This window comes from Vicia villosa, linkage group LG4 (assembly GCF_029867415.1).
Source record: "Vicia villosa cultivar HV-30 ecotype Madison, WI linkage group LG4, Vvil1.0, whole genome shotgun sequence".
NCBI lineage: Eukaryota > Viridiplantae > Streptophyta > Magnoliopsida > Fabales > Fabaceae > Vicia > Vicia villosa.
In genome coordinates this window covers 34,966,365-34,979,581 of record NC_081183.1, presented here as the reverse complement: position 1 = coordinate 34,979,581, position 13,217 = coordinate 34,966,365, and the positions used below count along the sequence as shown (strand labels likewise).

The 13,217-nt window shown below is 39.9% G+C and overlaps 2 protein-coding genes and 1 non-coding gene across 3 annotated transcripts; 1 reads left to right on the top strand and 2 right to left on the bottom strand.

Annotated features, from left to right (window-relative positions):
• Positions 1–6,224: 6,224 nt before the first annotated feature.
• LOC131597035 (uncharacterized) lies at positions 6,225–8,090 on the bottom strand. The gene has a single exon (XM_058869757.1). It carries the CDS (start codon positions 8,088–8,090, stop codon positions 6,225–6,227), a length of 1,866 nt encoding a protein of 621 aa, XP_058725740.1.
• On the top strand, positions 7,465–7,571 carry LOC131600872 (small nucleolar RNA R71). Its single transcript, XR_009283476.1, has one exon. It is a non-coding gene; the product is annotated as a small nucleolar RNA R71 (small nucleolar RNA).
• Positions 8,091–11,658: 3,568 nt separating the features above from the next.
• Positions 11,659–12,702, bottom strand: LOC131597034 (uncharacterized). Its single transcript, XM_058869756.1, has one exon. It carries the CDS (start codon positions 12,700–12,702, stop codon positions 11,659–11,661), a length of 1,044 nt encoding a protein of 347 aa, XP_058725739.1.
• Between the last annotated feature and the right edge of the window lie 515 nt (positions 12,703–13,217).

Genomic DNA, 13,217 nt, shown 5'->3' with positions numbered 1-13,217 from the left:
TGATTCGATAAGGCGACCAGCTCTGCAGTTATTGATATCATAAAAACGGGCGGTATAGAAGGTAGATTTTCAAGCCTATCATTTAGGTCGAGGGCTCGAGCTATACCAGTGACAAGCCATCCTACACATAATGGTGTGTTTCCTTCTCTTGATACAAGAGCTTGAATGTGAGTCATAAGGAAAGTGTTGGCATTGATCCTACGATTGGCAAAGGCACAATAAAAGAAGTATAACTCCTTACCATTGACTTTGTTGCTGTTGGTTCTTCCAAAAATAGTATTTGCTAAAATGCGGTGGAAGTAACGCATAGCCGGGTTATGAATTTGTGAAGAGAAGCGCATGTCGGGAGCGACATTTTCATTACCGGATATTCGACGCCAAGTATCATTTGAGGCTCCTTGCCAGTCAAGCTCGGGCGGAATTCTATAGTTGGCTCCTTCAACACGTGTGAACCGAAAAAGAGCACTAATGCTTCCTTGATTCATGGTGTATTCTCGGTTGAATAGTCGGAAGGTAGCAGTTCCGATAAGGTTGTGAGAAGCGTCGATGGGTGTGTTGTAAATGTAAGAGCTTAGGAACTCCAAGGTTAACGCCTCGTATGTGGGGAAGTCTAGTGTGCTCACGAATGATAAACCCGTTTGCTGGAGTAATATTTGCACACCGGTTTCGAACAGCCCCAAACTTCGCAAGCTATCGATATGGGGGAACCTTGATGCTACCACCCCTCTCTGAGCGAAACTTCGGTATCGGTTTCGTTGAATTTCTCCCGCTTCTCCAATTCGAAAAATAACGCCAGGAAAATCTTCTTCGTTTTGGTTGTTGAGGTTAGCCATAGTAAATTTTCTGCTGGAAGTGTGAAAGAAATTATAGAAGAAATAGCAGAAAAATACTTGTGGTTTATGGTTCTGTTTGTGGCAGTGGCATAATATATAGCAGAGTGAAGGTTGAAAATAGATTGACTGAGTATTGAATGGAGATTAAGGTGAGGTTTGGATTGAAGATGAAAATGGAAATTAATTTAGCACTGAGAAGTTTGAAACAGCAGAGAAATTGGTTGCTTCTGGGCTTGAAACGAAACAAATGCACTTCTCTGCATTTAAGGAGGGCGCCGAACGGAAGGAGGCAGGGGGGACGAACGGCGTGGGGCCCTCTCTGGCGGACGGCAGGCATGCATGTACATGCATGTGCGTCTGTCGCGTGTGTGCAGCGTGCATGCAAAGATTCCATAATTTGCTTTTTTGACCATAATGCATGCATTGCTATTGGACCAACAGTAATGACATAAATACTTTTGACTGATAGTCAAAGTATTATAAAGGGTGTGTATATAATTCTCAGTATAATAAATAAATAGCCTATACCAATATAAATTTTTATAACAGCAGCAGAGTAGAGTATAGGTAGCAGACTAGAATTGTGTTGTGTTCCACAGATACATTAGTGCAACAATATTTATTTTTAACAATAGTATATAGCAGCAATTATTATAATGCACACATAGGGATTTAGCAGATGAAACAAAGCATAGAAAAGTAAAAACTAGAATAAAGAAGATGCTGAATTTTATTAGAATCAAAAACTGAAAATTAAAACTTTGTTCTAAAATTAGAAATACTAACTAATTAAAATGCTGAAATTTGAAAAACTAAAAATTTAAAACTTCTAAAGCGGTAAATCCTAACTAAGCATTCCCTTCCCCCACACTTAAACTAGACGATGTCCTCATTGTCTAAACGTAAGAGTTAGAAATAAAAATTAGTGATCTTCAATTAGCCACTTTTCGGAGGCGGGATGGACTGAAAGTGTTGATGAAAACTGTCGAGATTTGCCGTGACCAAATCCATAAATCGGTGGAAATCTCCTCGGAGTCTCCCTAAATCGGTACGAAGTACAGCAACGTCGTTCCGAAGGGTCTCTATAGCAGCGGCATGGTCAACCATAGGCACATCCTTATCAGGTGTAGTGCCAATGTCATAGTAGCCAGTCGGTGTCCTCGGATCACTTTCTTCTTCCTCGAAGTCGTTCTCGCCTTGTCCTTCCAAGTCATAAATCCAATTTTCTTTCTTGTGAACACTTGTGAACCTAATGCAAGGTAGAGCAAAATGATTAATTGGCTCATAGTTCACGAGAAGCTGATAAGGAGGAGACTCGTAGTTGCTAATCAGGCTCTTGTTGAAGCAAAACTCCATGTCCATGGATTTGAATCCTCCATAAGGAATCAATCTAGCAAGCGGGCCTCTCAAAGATAAAGCACGGGCGATCTTAGTAACAAGACCACCTACAAGGATAGGACCGATGGTATCTTGGGCCAGAGTGGCCATCCTAGCAAGCATAAATGAAAGTCCCATAACCGGTCTGGCTTGGAAAACACACATCATAATGCCTAGCTCATCCTTAGTCACCGAAGTATCGCCCAAAGGTTTTCCAAGAAGTGTGAAAGCTAGAATCATCTGGAAATACCTAATGGTGGGATTGTGGATTTCTGAAGAGAGACGTAGATCATTCTGGTTTCTACCAGATATGGTACTCCAAAAGTAGTCAACGATGTTATTAGGGAAGTACTCATCATCGACTTCCATCAAGGCATCCATGCCTGTGGGATATCCTAGTAACTCGGCCAACTGACAGGTGGTGAAGCGGTAGGTGAATCCAAACAATCTGAATGAAACTCTTCCTCTGTTGAAACCTAATCCAAGTCTAGGCTCATATCTGAGTGAACTCAGAAACTCTAAGGTCAGGTTGCGGAAAGTGGGTGTACGGGTGGTAAGGAGATCCTCCCATCCAATCTGATGAAGCATAAAATGCACACTTTCCCGAATACCTAGAACTGTCAGAGTCGCATCATGCGAGAAAGCGGTGAGACCCATCTCACGTTGTGCCAGAATCTCATATCGTCTCTGCTGATCCTCACTCCCAAAAGTAACTACCATGTCATCAGTGAAATCCATCTCTAAAGTCAGAAAAGTGGTTAGTACCCTGGAAGTTTGTAATAAAATCAGAAAGAAAAGTTTTAAGTTAGTATGATTTAAAACAAAGAGTTAGTATTTTGAAATAAGAGTGCAGAAAGAAAAGAAGATAATTTTTAATAAAACATTTAAAACTAAAATAACTTAACAGAAAATTAAAGTTAAAAGGCGGGTTTGTCTCCCACGAAAGTGCTTTGTTTAACGTCGCAAGCTCGACAAACCGATGGTTAGTTCTACGACTCGACGATTAACTCTACGAGCTTAAGACTATCAGTGTAGTCTTTGTTTTCAACAATATGGTAATGTTTCAATCGCGGCCCGTTTACAACGAAGCTATCGCTCGATTTTCCTTTAATTTTGACAGCGCCACTCGGATATACTTTGGTAACTTCGAATGGACTAGACCATCTTGAACGAAGTTTTCCTGGGAATAGCTTAAGTCGAGAATTGAACAGTAGCACCACATCTCCTTCATTGAATTCCTTCCTAGAGATGCGTTTATCGTGCCATTTCTTTGTTCTTTCTTTGTAAATCCTAGCATTCTCGTAAGCATCCAATCTAATTTCTTCCAACTCGTTGATATCTAATAGCTTCCTTTCGCTTGCGGCGGTGTAACTTAAGTTTAACGTTTTTATGGCCCAGTAGGCTTTATGCTCTAGTTCCACCGGTAGATGACAGGATTTACCGTATACTAATTTGAAGGGCGTGGTTCCTATTGGTGTCTTGTAGGCGGTTCTATACGCCCATAGTGCTTCGTGTAACTTAGTTGACCAATCCTTCCTAGATGTGGCAACAGCCCTTTCAAGCATTTGCTTGATTTATCTATTCGAGACTTCAACTTGTCCACTCGTTTGTGGGTGATAAGGTGTTGCTACACGGTGTCGGACTCCATATTTCACTAAGAGTTTTTCAAAAATTCTAGATATGAAGTGGGACCCTCCGTCGCTAATGACTAACCTTGGTACACCAAACCTCAGGAAGATTATATTTTTGAATAGCTTAATAACTACTTGTGCATCGTTTGTGGGTGAGGCTACAGCTTCTATCCATTTAGATACGTAATCGACTGCGACAAGTATGTAGTTATTTCCAAAGGAAGATGGGAAAGGTCCCATAAAATCGATTCCCCACACATCAAAGATTTCTACTTCTAAAATGCCCTTTTGTGGCATTTCATCTCGCCTAGATATCTTTCCAGTGTGCTGACATCGGTCGCAGTTTCTAACAGCGATGTGGACATCCTTCCATAGGTTGGGCCAAAAGAGACCTGCTTGCAGAATCTTAGCGCATGTCTTTGATGTGCTTGCATGACCACCATAGGTTGTGGCGTAATTCATTTGCGCAGGGTCTAAGGTCCTACTTGCATAATATATTGCGTGGAGTTTCTTATCTTTCCTTTGGCCTAAGACAGCTCCTACAGCATAGTCGCTTGCATCACACATAATTTCAAATGGTAAATTCCAGTCGGGTGGTTGCATTATGGGTGCGGATATCAGGGCTGTCTTTAGTACTTCAAAGGCTTCTAGACATTCATCGTTGAAGTTAAACTCAACGTCTTTCATTAGGAGGCTAGTCAGAGGTTTAGAGATCTTAGAAAAGTCCTTTATGAATCTTCTGTAGAAACCTGCGTGTCCTAAGAAGCTTCGTATCTCTCTAACTGTTTTTGGGGGTTGGAGATTTTCTATTACTTCGATCTTTGACTTATCGACTTCAATTCCTCTTTCGGAGACTACGTGTCCAAGTACAATCCCTTGTTTAACCATAAAGTGACACTTTTCCCAGTTTAGGACGAGGTTAACTTGTACACATCTGTCCAATACTTTTTCTAGATTTGAGAGACATCCTTCGAAATCTTCCCCACACACAGAGAAGTCGTCCATAAAGACTCCCATGATGTTGTCTATGTAATCAGCGAAAATTGACATCATGCATCTCTGAAATGTCGTAGGGGCGTTGCATAATCCAAAAGGCATTCGTCTATAAGCGAACGTTCCATAAGGGCACGTGAAGGTTGTTTTCTCTTGGTCATCAGGGTGAATTGGGATTTGAAAGAATCTTGAGTAACCATCCAGGTAGCAGTAATAAGAATGTTTTGCTAAGCGTTCGAGCATTTGGTCAATAAAGGGAAGAGGGAAATGGTCTTTCCTCGTGGCTTTGTTTAACTTACGATAGTCAATACACATCCTTGCTCCAGTCACCTTTCGTTCGGCTATAGATTCGCCTGACTTGTTTACGGTAACTGTTATGCCTCCCTTATTTGGTACACAATGGACTGGACTCACCCATTGACTATCAGAGATTGGATATATAATTCCAGCATTCAGAAGTTTGGTAACTTCATCTTTAACTATTGTGCTCAGGATAGGGTTAATCCTTTTTTGATGCTCTCAAGAGGTTTTGCAATCTTCTTCCAACATGATGCGATGCATACATATTGAAGGACTTATTCCTTTCAGATCAGCAATGTTATATCCTAACGCAGATGGGTACTTCCTTAATACTTGTAATAGCTCCTCGGTCTCTGTGGCTCCTAGCTCTGCGTTGACTATTACTGGTCTTTTGAGCTCATCGTCTAGATATTCATACCTAAGAGTCTTGGGTAATGGTTTAAGGTCCAAGGCTGGTTTCTTTGGGCAAGGCATAGGGTTGGGTGTTAAAGCTAAGCATTCGCTTAAACTATCGTCTCGATATTCCGGACGCCAATTGTCATCTTCGAAAATCAGGGGCATCGGAATCTTTATAACTTCAAAGTAAGATTCTTCTGATAATCCTATCTCTCTTACACATTCATCAATAACATCCACCAGATAACATGTATCTTCTATAGCTGGGGCTTGAAGGAATTGTGTTAGAATAAACTCGACCTTCTCCTCACCTACTTCGAATGTCAACTTGCCTTTCTTTACGTCTATAATGGCTCCAGCGGTAGCTAGGAAAGGTCTTCCTAAGATTATAGGAGTATTGACGTCTTCTTTTATGTCCATAATTATGAAATCCGTAGGGATGTAGAATTGTCCGATGCGGACGGGTACATTTTCAAGAACACCTACAGGATACTGACAGATCGGTCTGCAAGTTGTACTAACATCTTGGTTGGTCTTAGATCTCCCATGTTTAGTTTCTCGCAAATGGACAAAGGCATTAGGCTAATACTAGCTCCTAAGTCGCATAAAGCTTTGTCTATGACAAGTTTTCCTATATTGCAAGGTATGGAGAAACTTCCTGGGTCTTTCAGCTTAGGTGGCATTTTATTTTGGATTATTGCACTACATTCGGCAGTGAGTGGGTCACGTTGTCTTCCAATTTCTTCTTATTCGATAGGATTTCTTTTAGGAACTTAGCATATGAGGGCATTTGGGTAATGGCTTCTGTAAACGGAATTGTGATGTTTAACTGTTTAAGAAGTTCGACAAATTTCTTAAATTGCCCTATGTTTTTAGATTTCTCGAGTCTTTGAGGGTACGGGATAGGTAGTTTATAAGGTGGTGGAGGTATGTATGGTGCTTCTTTCTCCTTCGTCTCGCCTTCTTTGTCCTCTTTCTCTTTCGGATCACTCGGTTTATCCTTGGGTCTACTTTCCTCCTCAGTTATCTTCCTAGGGCTTTGGAACATAGCAGGGTTTTTAAGCCTAGGGTCAGTCAGTTCGTCCATCTCTCTACCACTTCGCAGAATAATAGCATGAGCATGTCCTTTTGGGTTTGGTTGTAGATGTCCTGGAAATGTCCCAGCAGGTGCGACAGTAGGTACTTGTTGCTGTGCCACTTGAGAGATTTGTGTCTCAAGCATCTTGTTGTGAGTGGCCAACGCGTCTACTTTAGTCGCTAACTGTTTGATTTGCTCATTGGTGTGCACGTTCTGGTTTATGAAATCCTTATTAGTCTGAGTTTGAGTGGCTATGAAATTTTCCATCATTTTTTCTAAGTTAGACTTTCTAGGGATGTTAGGAGAAGCGAATGGTGCCTTTTGATATCCAGGTGGTACATTAGGTGCTTGACCAGGTGCGTACAAAGTATTATTGTTCTTGTACGAGAAATTAGGGTGATTCTTCCATCCTAGGTTATATGTGTTTGAGTAGGGGTTTCCTTGAGCATAGTTTACTGGTTCGGGGGAAACTCCTGCCAAAAGTTGGCATTCGGGGGCAGCATGTCCAGACGTCCCGCATATTTCGCAATTGGGGGAAACAGCAGCCACGGTGGCTACAGGTGCTATAGTGAGGTTTTCAATCTTCTGAGTTAGGGCATCGACTTTGGCGTTAACACGGTCGAGGCTACTTATCTCGTACATCCCACTCTTCGCTAAAGATTTCTTTCCAAAAGTTTTCTCTGACTGAGCTCTTTCGCTTCCCCATTGATAATGGTTTTGAGCCATACTTTCGATAAGTGCGTAGGCATCAGCATATTCTTTATCCATCAGTGCGCCACCTGCGGCGGCGTCAATCGTAAGTCTCGTATTGTAGAGGAGACCATTGTAGAAGGTATGGATGATTAACCATTGTTCTAAACCATGATGTGGACAAAGTCTAACCATGTCTTTGTATCTCACCCACGCTTCGAATAAAGACTCGTTGTCTCTTTGTCTAAACCCATTGATCTGGGCTCTTAGCATGGCAGTCTTACTAGGTGGAAAATAACGTGCCAGGAAGACTTTCTTAAGTTCATTCCAGGTCGTGATAGAATTGGCGGATAAAGACTGGAGCCAGGCTCTAGCTCTATCCCTTAGTGAAAAAGGAAAAAGGCGCAGTCGGATAGCTTCCGAACTGACACCATTTGCTTTTATAGTGTCTGCATATTGCAAGAACACTAACAAATGAAGATTAGGATCTTCCGTCGTATTTCCAGAAATTTGGTTTTGTTGTACAGCTGACAATAGTGATGGTTTAAGCTCGAAATTGTTCGCCTCAATAGCAGGAGCAGCAATGCTATTGTGAGGTTCAGCTTGCGAAGGAATAGCGTAAGATTTGAGAGGACACGGCTGTTCTCCCATGTTTGATTCTTCAACTGGTTCATAAGTAGGAGTAGGAACAAGAGTGCGAGTACATCGTAATCGACGTGATACAGTGATAGAATGCTCCGGTTCGGGAATTGGCAGCACTAAGTCTTCACTTCGAGAGCGAGTACTTGGCATGCACAAAGGGAATTAGAATAATTGAGTTTGCCTTAGTCTCTACAATGTAATAGTTAATTACGATTGTCGACTAAATTAGTCCCCGACAACGGCGCCAAAAACTTGATCGCGAAAATGGGGTATGTCTGTGATTATGACTGCAAGTGCACAGTCTATCGCGTAGTTTTAAAAGATATCGAACCCACAGGGACTAAGAATCGACCTAGTGTAGTTAATCGTTACTACGTAAATCTAAGGCTAATATCTGATTTGATTATTGATCAGACGGGAAAATAAAAGGGATATAGTTTAATTAAATAAGCGGGAATATAATCGGTATGTAATGGTCGGACGTCGGGGATCTAGTAAACTATCGACGCGAATCGTAATTTAAAATATTCTTTCTGTAGAAATCACTTGTTTAAAAACCTTCCTCTCATACTCTCGTGTTTATTGATTTTGATCTCATTATTAAACCTAGGTGAGCGCTCTCGCTGTATCAAATAAAGTTTAAAGATGATTTTTGAAAACCGATGAAGTCTAATTAACCTTAAAGCGCTCTCGTTGTATTTAAAGTTAATGTTTAATTTCTACTGTCCCGTTAAAATCTCAAACTCTCATTTTTATTGATTCTAACTTCTATTGTTTTTAACTCTCGTTACAAAACAGTTAAATTAAGCATTAGAAATTAATACCAGATATATAAATTTAATTAATAAAATACGTCGACAGAGTTACTCGATTCCCTCGGTTATGTGACCTTACATACCGATAAAAATAAATTAATAGACGGAACAGAATAGATATAGCAGGTAAATAACATTCCGGGCATAATTCTATAAACTAACATAAACAGACAATAATAATTTAATGCTAATAAATAAACCTGAATTAAATTTGCAGACTGAAAGTGTAATCTTGCTATACCAAATCTTGAATCCGGGACGAAAATAAATGCTGAAAACAAAATCTACTCCTAAAACTAATACGAATTCTGAAGCTTGGAAAAGAAACTGAATTGCAGTAGTATTTCCGGTGTGGAAATCTATTGCAGAAAATGGTTTGGAAGAAGTAGACTTGAGCTGGAAATTGCAGAGAAAATGTAAATGACGGTAGTAGGGCAAAACTTCTTAACCCTCTCAATAATTTTTGAAGGGTATTTATAGAGTTGCATTAGGTTTTATTTGGCTCTTTAATTTGTTTCAGTGCTTCTTCACGGAGGAGAAAATGGCGGAGAAAAATCTGGACGAACGTCTTCTGGGCTCGAGTGTGTGACTTACGTCACACACTATTATTAAGGGGGTGTCGTACGGCAGGGAGGGGGTACGTCGACCGGCAGGTACCTCAGCATGCCATCCGTCACGTGCTGGACTCAGTCTTGCGCATTGGGCCTCTTTCTTCTGGGCCTGCTTCTTCTCCTATTTGCACCTCCTCTTGCAATTGGCATTTTAAGCAATTCTTCTCCATTTTAAGTCCTTTTTCCGACTATTTCTTTTGCGAGCTCCGATTAAATAAATTCCTGAAAACAAATAGAAATACCGGCATCATACAAAATAAAATAATAAAATCGAAATAAAATAGAATAATAATGCATGTAAATTAAGCTAAATATACGATACGTTTTCGTGTTATCACCTTCGTCTTCTCTCTTTGACTTCTTCTGTGCGTGAGTTGTGGGAGATTGGTTTCTGCAGATTCGAAGTGAGGGCGACGACGGTTGAATGCGTGAATGCGTGAAGTTTGCAGATTCGAAGTTGAATGCATGAAGTTTGCAGTTTGCAGCGATGGCAGTGAAAGATTTTCTGAGTTTTCTGGGCAGCGATGGCAAAGAAAGAGGAATTAGGGATTGTGAAACGCGTTAGTATAATTTTGTTTTTAAAAATTTTTAATTTTAAAAAGGCTATGACAGCGCTTTTGAAAAGCGCCTTCGTACCCATGCCTTTACCAGCGCTTTTTAGGGTAAAAGCGCTTTCGTAGCCTTACACCTATAGTAGCGCTTTTATAACCCCCTATAAGAGCGCTTTTGAAAAGCGCTTTCGTACCCATGCCTTTACCAGCGCTTTTTGAAAGCGCTTTCGTAACCCCCCTATAAGAGTGCTTTTTTCCGTGTTTTTTTATTTTGTTTTTAGCGAAACCTATAGCAGCGCTTTTTCCTAAAAGCGCTTTCGTAGGGGTGCTGCTAAAAGACAAATTTGGCATAGTGAGGGTAGAAAACATAAGAAAATAATGACAGAAATGTAAGAAGATAAGGGCTGAGAGAATTGCACTAGAGAATTATACATGTTTGACCTAATCATCTGGCCTACTTCTTTTCCCAAGAGTTTACTCTTGAGAGTTTCAACTATATGAGATGTGTGTTTCTCATAGGTTATGCTCACAAACCTTCTTACAATCAAACATGAGTTTTACAATAGCTATCCTCCAAATCAAACATAAGATTTTAGACCAGGATAATCTCATAAACAAACATAACTTTTACACCAAACAGAATTCAAGAACCATATGAATATTTTGACAAACAATCTCACAAACCAAACGAGAGCTTTTATACTGGGATGACCTCACAAATCAAATCGAGATTTTAACGGATAATCTCACGAATCAAACAAGAGTTTTCATACTTGGATGAGCTCACGAATCAAATGGAAGTTTTTATAGGCAATTTCATGATCCAAACAAGAGTTTGTACCAAGGGCTAAGCTTATGAATCAAATAGAACTTTTGATTGGCTAATCTCACAAACCAAAAAGGATTTTTTTTCTGGTTTAGCTCACAAACCAAACAACAACTTCTTCCAAGTGATTTTACACAAAAGACAGAGTTTTCTTGAAAACATAACTCCAACACCACAACAAAACTCTCACAAGTATACTCCACTCTCAAAGCACCAAGGAAAATATTTGAAGAAAGAAAAGGAGCGAACAAGATACTGGAGAATGAGAAAGTATATTAGAAATATGTTTTCTATTTTTTTTTAAATAAGGATAATTCCTCTATTTATAAGAGAAATATAGCTCAAAAAGAAGAGAAAAAAACACCTTTGGTGTTCATCATTCAATAATTCTTTTGACAATGAAGATGAAGTCGATGATGTTTTTTATATTTATCTTGAATCTATTCCTTCATCTTATGAAGTCAATACTCTCCATCCAATGTGTTTTGATGAAGACAAAGTGCAAGTCAAATAATCATGTCAAAAAGTATGGAAAAGCTTCAAGAGCATATTATCAATTCAAGTGTCCAAGTCTTATCATAATCAAAAGCTAGAACCAAATTATTCAAGATTAAATTTGAAGACTAAGCATGGTCTTAATTGATAGAGGTACAAGCATGCATTGATATTGATAAATAAGTGCTCAAAATTATCCATGATTCATATGCATGCATTAACCTTTTTGTTCATATAGTTCAAATATGTTTTGGCTTGAAAAGAAAGTATATTTTTCATAGAAGCTTCAGGAAATCGATTCCCCCAGGGGGTAAATCGATTTCCTCTACGTGTCCAGATTTTCACGTTTCTGAAAACTGCATTTTTGGTTGTGGAAATCAATTTCCTATATAGGTAAATAGAGTTCTTGAGTAAATATTTTTAAAAATGTTCACAACGCTTCATGGAAATTGATTTACCATATATGGAAATCGATTTCATAGGATTTGTATCATCATAATCGACATAGGCTACTTTTTCTTTCTTAGCCTTAGTCTTGGTATGTCTAACTTTTTCTAAGCGTAGACGTTCAAGGTGTTGAACCCTATCAGTCAGTTGTGACATACTTTTGACAAATGTCGGGTCTATTTTCTTCCTGATGGAATAATCTAAACCCCCCGCAGCCATTTGAACAAGTTCATGTTCGGGCACCTGCGTAAAACACTTTGCCTTCAATGACCTAAACCTGTTTTCACAGTCATCTATGGTCTTAGCAAACCTTATCTTGATATTCGACAATTCAACTAAACTAATTTTCGAATGTCCCTCATAAAATTGTTCATGGAAGAGTTTTTCCAATTTATACCATGAGTCTATAGATTTAGGGGGCAGAGTGGTAAACCACGTGAATGCCGCCTTAGTGAGGGATGAAGGAAAATGCTTCACTCTTAGGCTTTCATTGTTTGCCATATCCCCCGACTCTGTGAGATATCTAGCTATATGTTTGACGGTCGACTCTCCTGTTTCTCCCCCAAACTTGGTATACTTAGGTATTTTCCAACCTCTAGGGTTTTCCGTTTGTACAATGTACTCAGCTAACAGGGAAGAATATGTTGGCCTTTGTAATGAAGTATACATTTCATTTCTGGCCAGAATTCTTTCGACAACTGTTGTCAGATTGTTCTCTATCGCTGTCTCTTCTTGTCGATATTGATCGACAATCTGATCAGTGTCTTGTTGTCGACCCACCAACATTACTGGTTGGCGTCTTTCCCTTACTCCACCTAGGTTTGGATGAGGCCTGGGAATTTGACATTGTTGTACTATTTTATCTTCTGCTAGATCTACCCCTGGTTGTATGGTTACAACATTGAGCCTATCTGTTTGAGGAGCCTGTTGACCAAGCGTTTGAGGTTCCCCCAAGAAATTACATAGGCGAGTTAGCTGATTAACCACTTGCCTATTTGACTCTGTGGACTCTTGCATCATAGGATTGAAAATAGTACCATTTGGTTAGTTAACATATTGACCAACTCATGGTTACTATCGTCCATTTATTATCTGAGTACTGCTACAGAAGTATTCGACAACGACACAACTCTATTTTGATTGGTTCTATTTTGAGCGCTTGGTGTAGCTCCCTACAAAGATGAACTTACGCTCTGAACATTATCCGGTACTAACGCCGCCTTCGACGTCGATTGATACTCAGGCATTAAGGAATACGATATTCCATATAGGGGATCTGTAGTACCAAAATGTGGTAAGTTAGGCCTAAATGGTATGCTTGTTGTCACTCTCGACCCAGGGGCCCCGGTGGAGGCACAGGGATATCTGTTACCATTTGTCCCGTGACCGACACTGTCGTGGCCGCATTCGTCAACAGAGGATAAGGCTCAACTTGGGTAAGTATAGTGTCTGAGGACTCTAAAGACCCTGAGGGTACTACATCTATATTATTTGGGTTAGGAGGATTAGACATCTTAGATGTGCGCCTCCTA

Excerpts from the sequence above, each read along its gene's own strand:
- LOC131597035 (XM_058869757.1), bottom strand. The coding sequence starts at position 8,090 with ATGCCAAGTACTCGCTCTCGAAGTGAAGACTTAGTGCTGCCAATTCCC.
- LOC131597034 (XM_058869756.1), bottom strand. The coding sequence starts at position 12,702 with ATGCAAGAGTCCACAGAGTCAAATAGGCAAGTGGTTAATCAGCTAACT.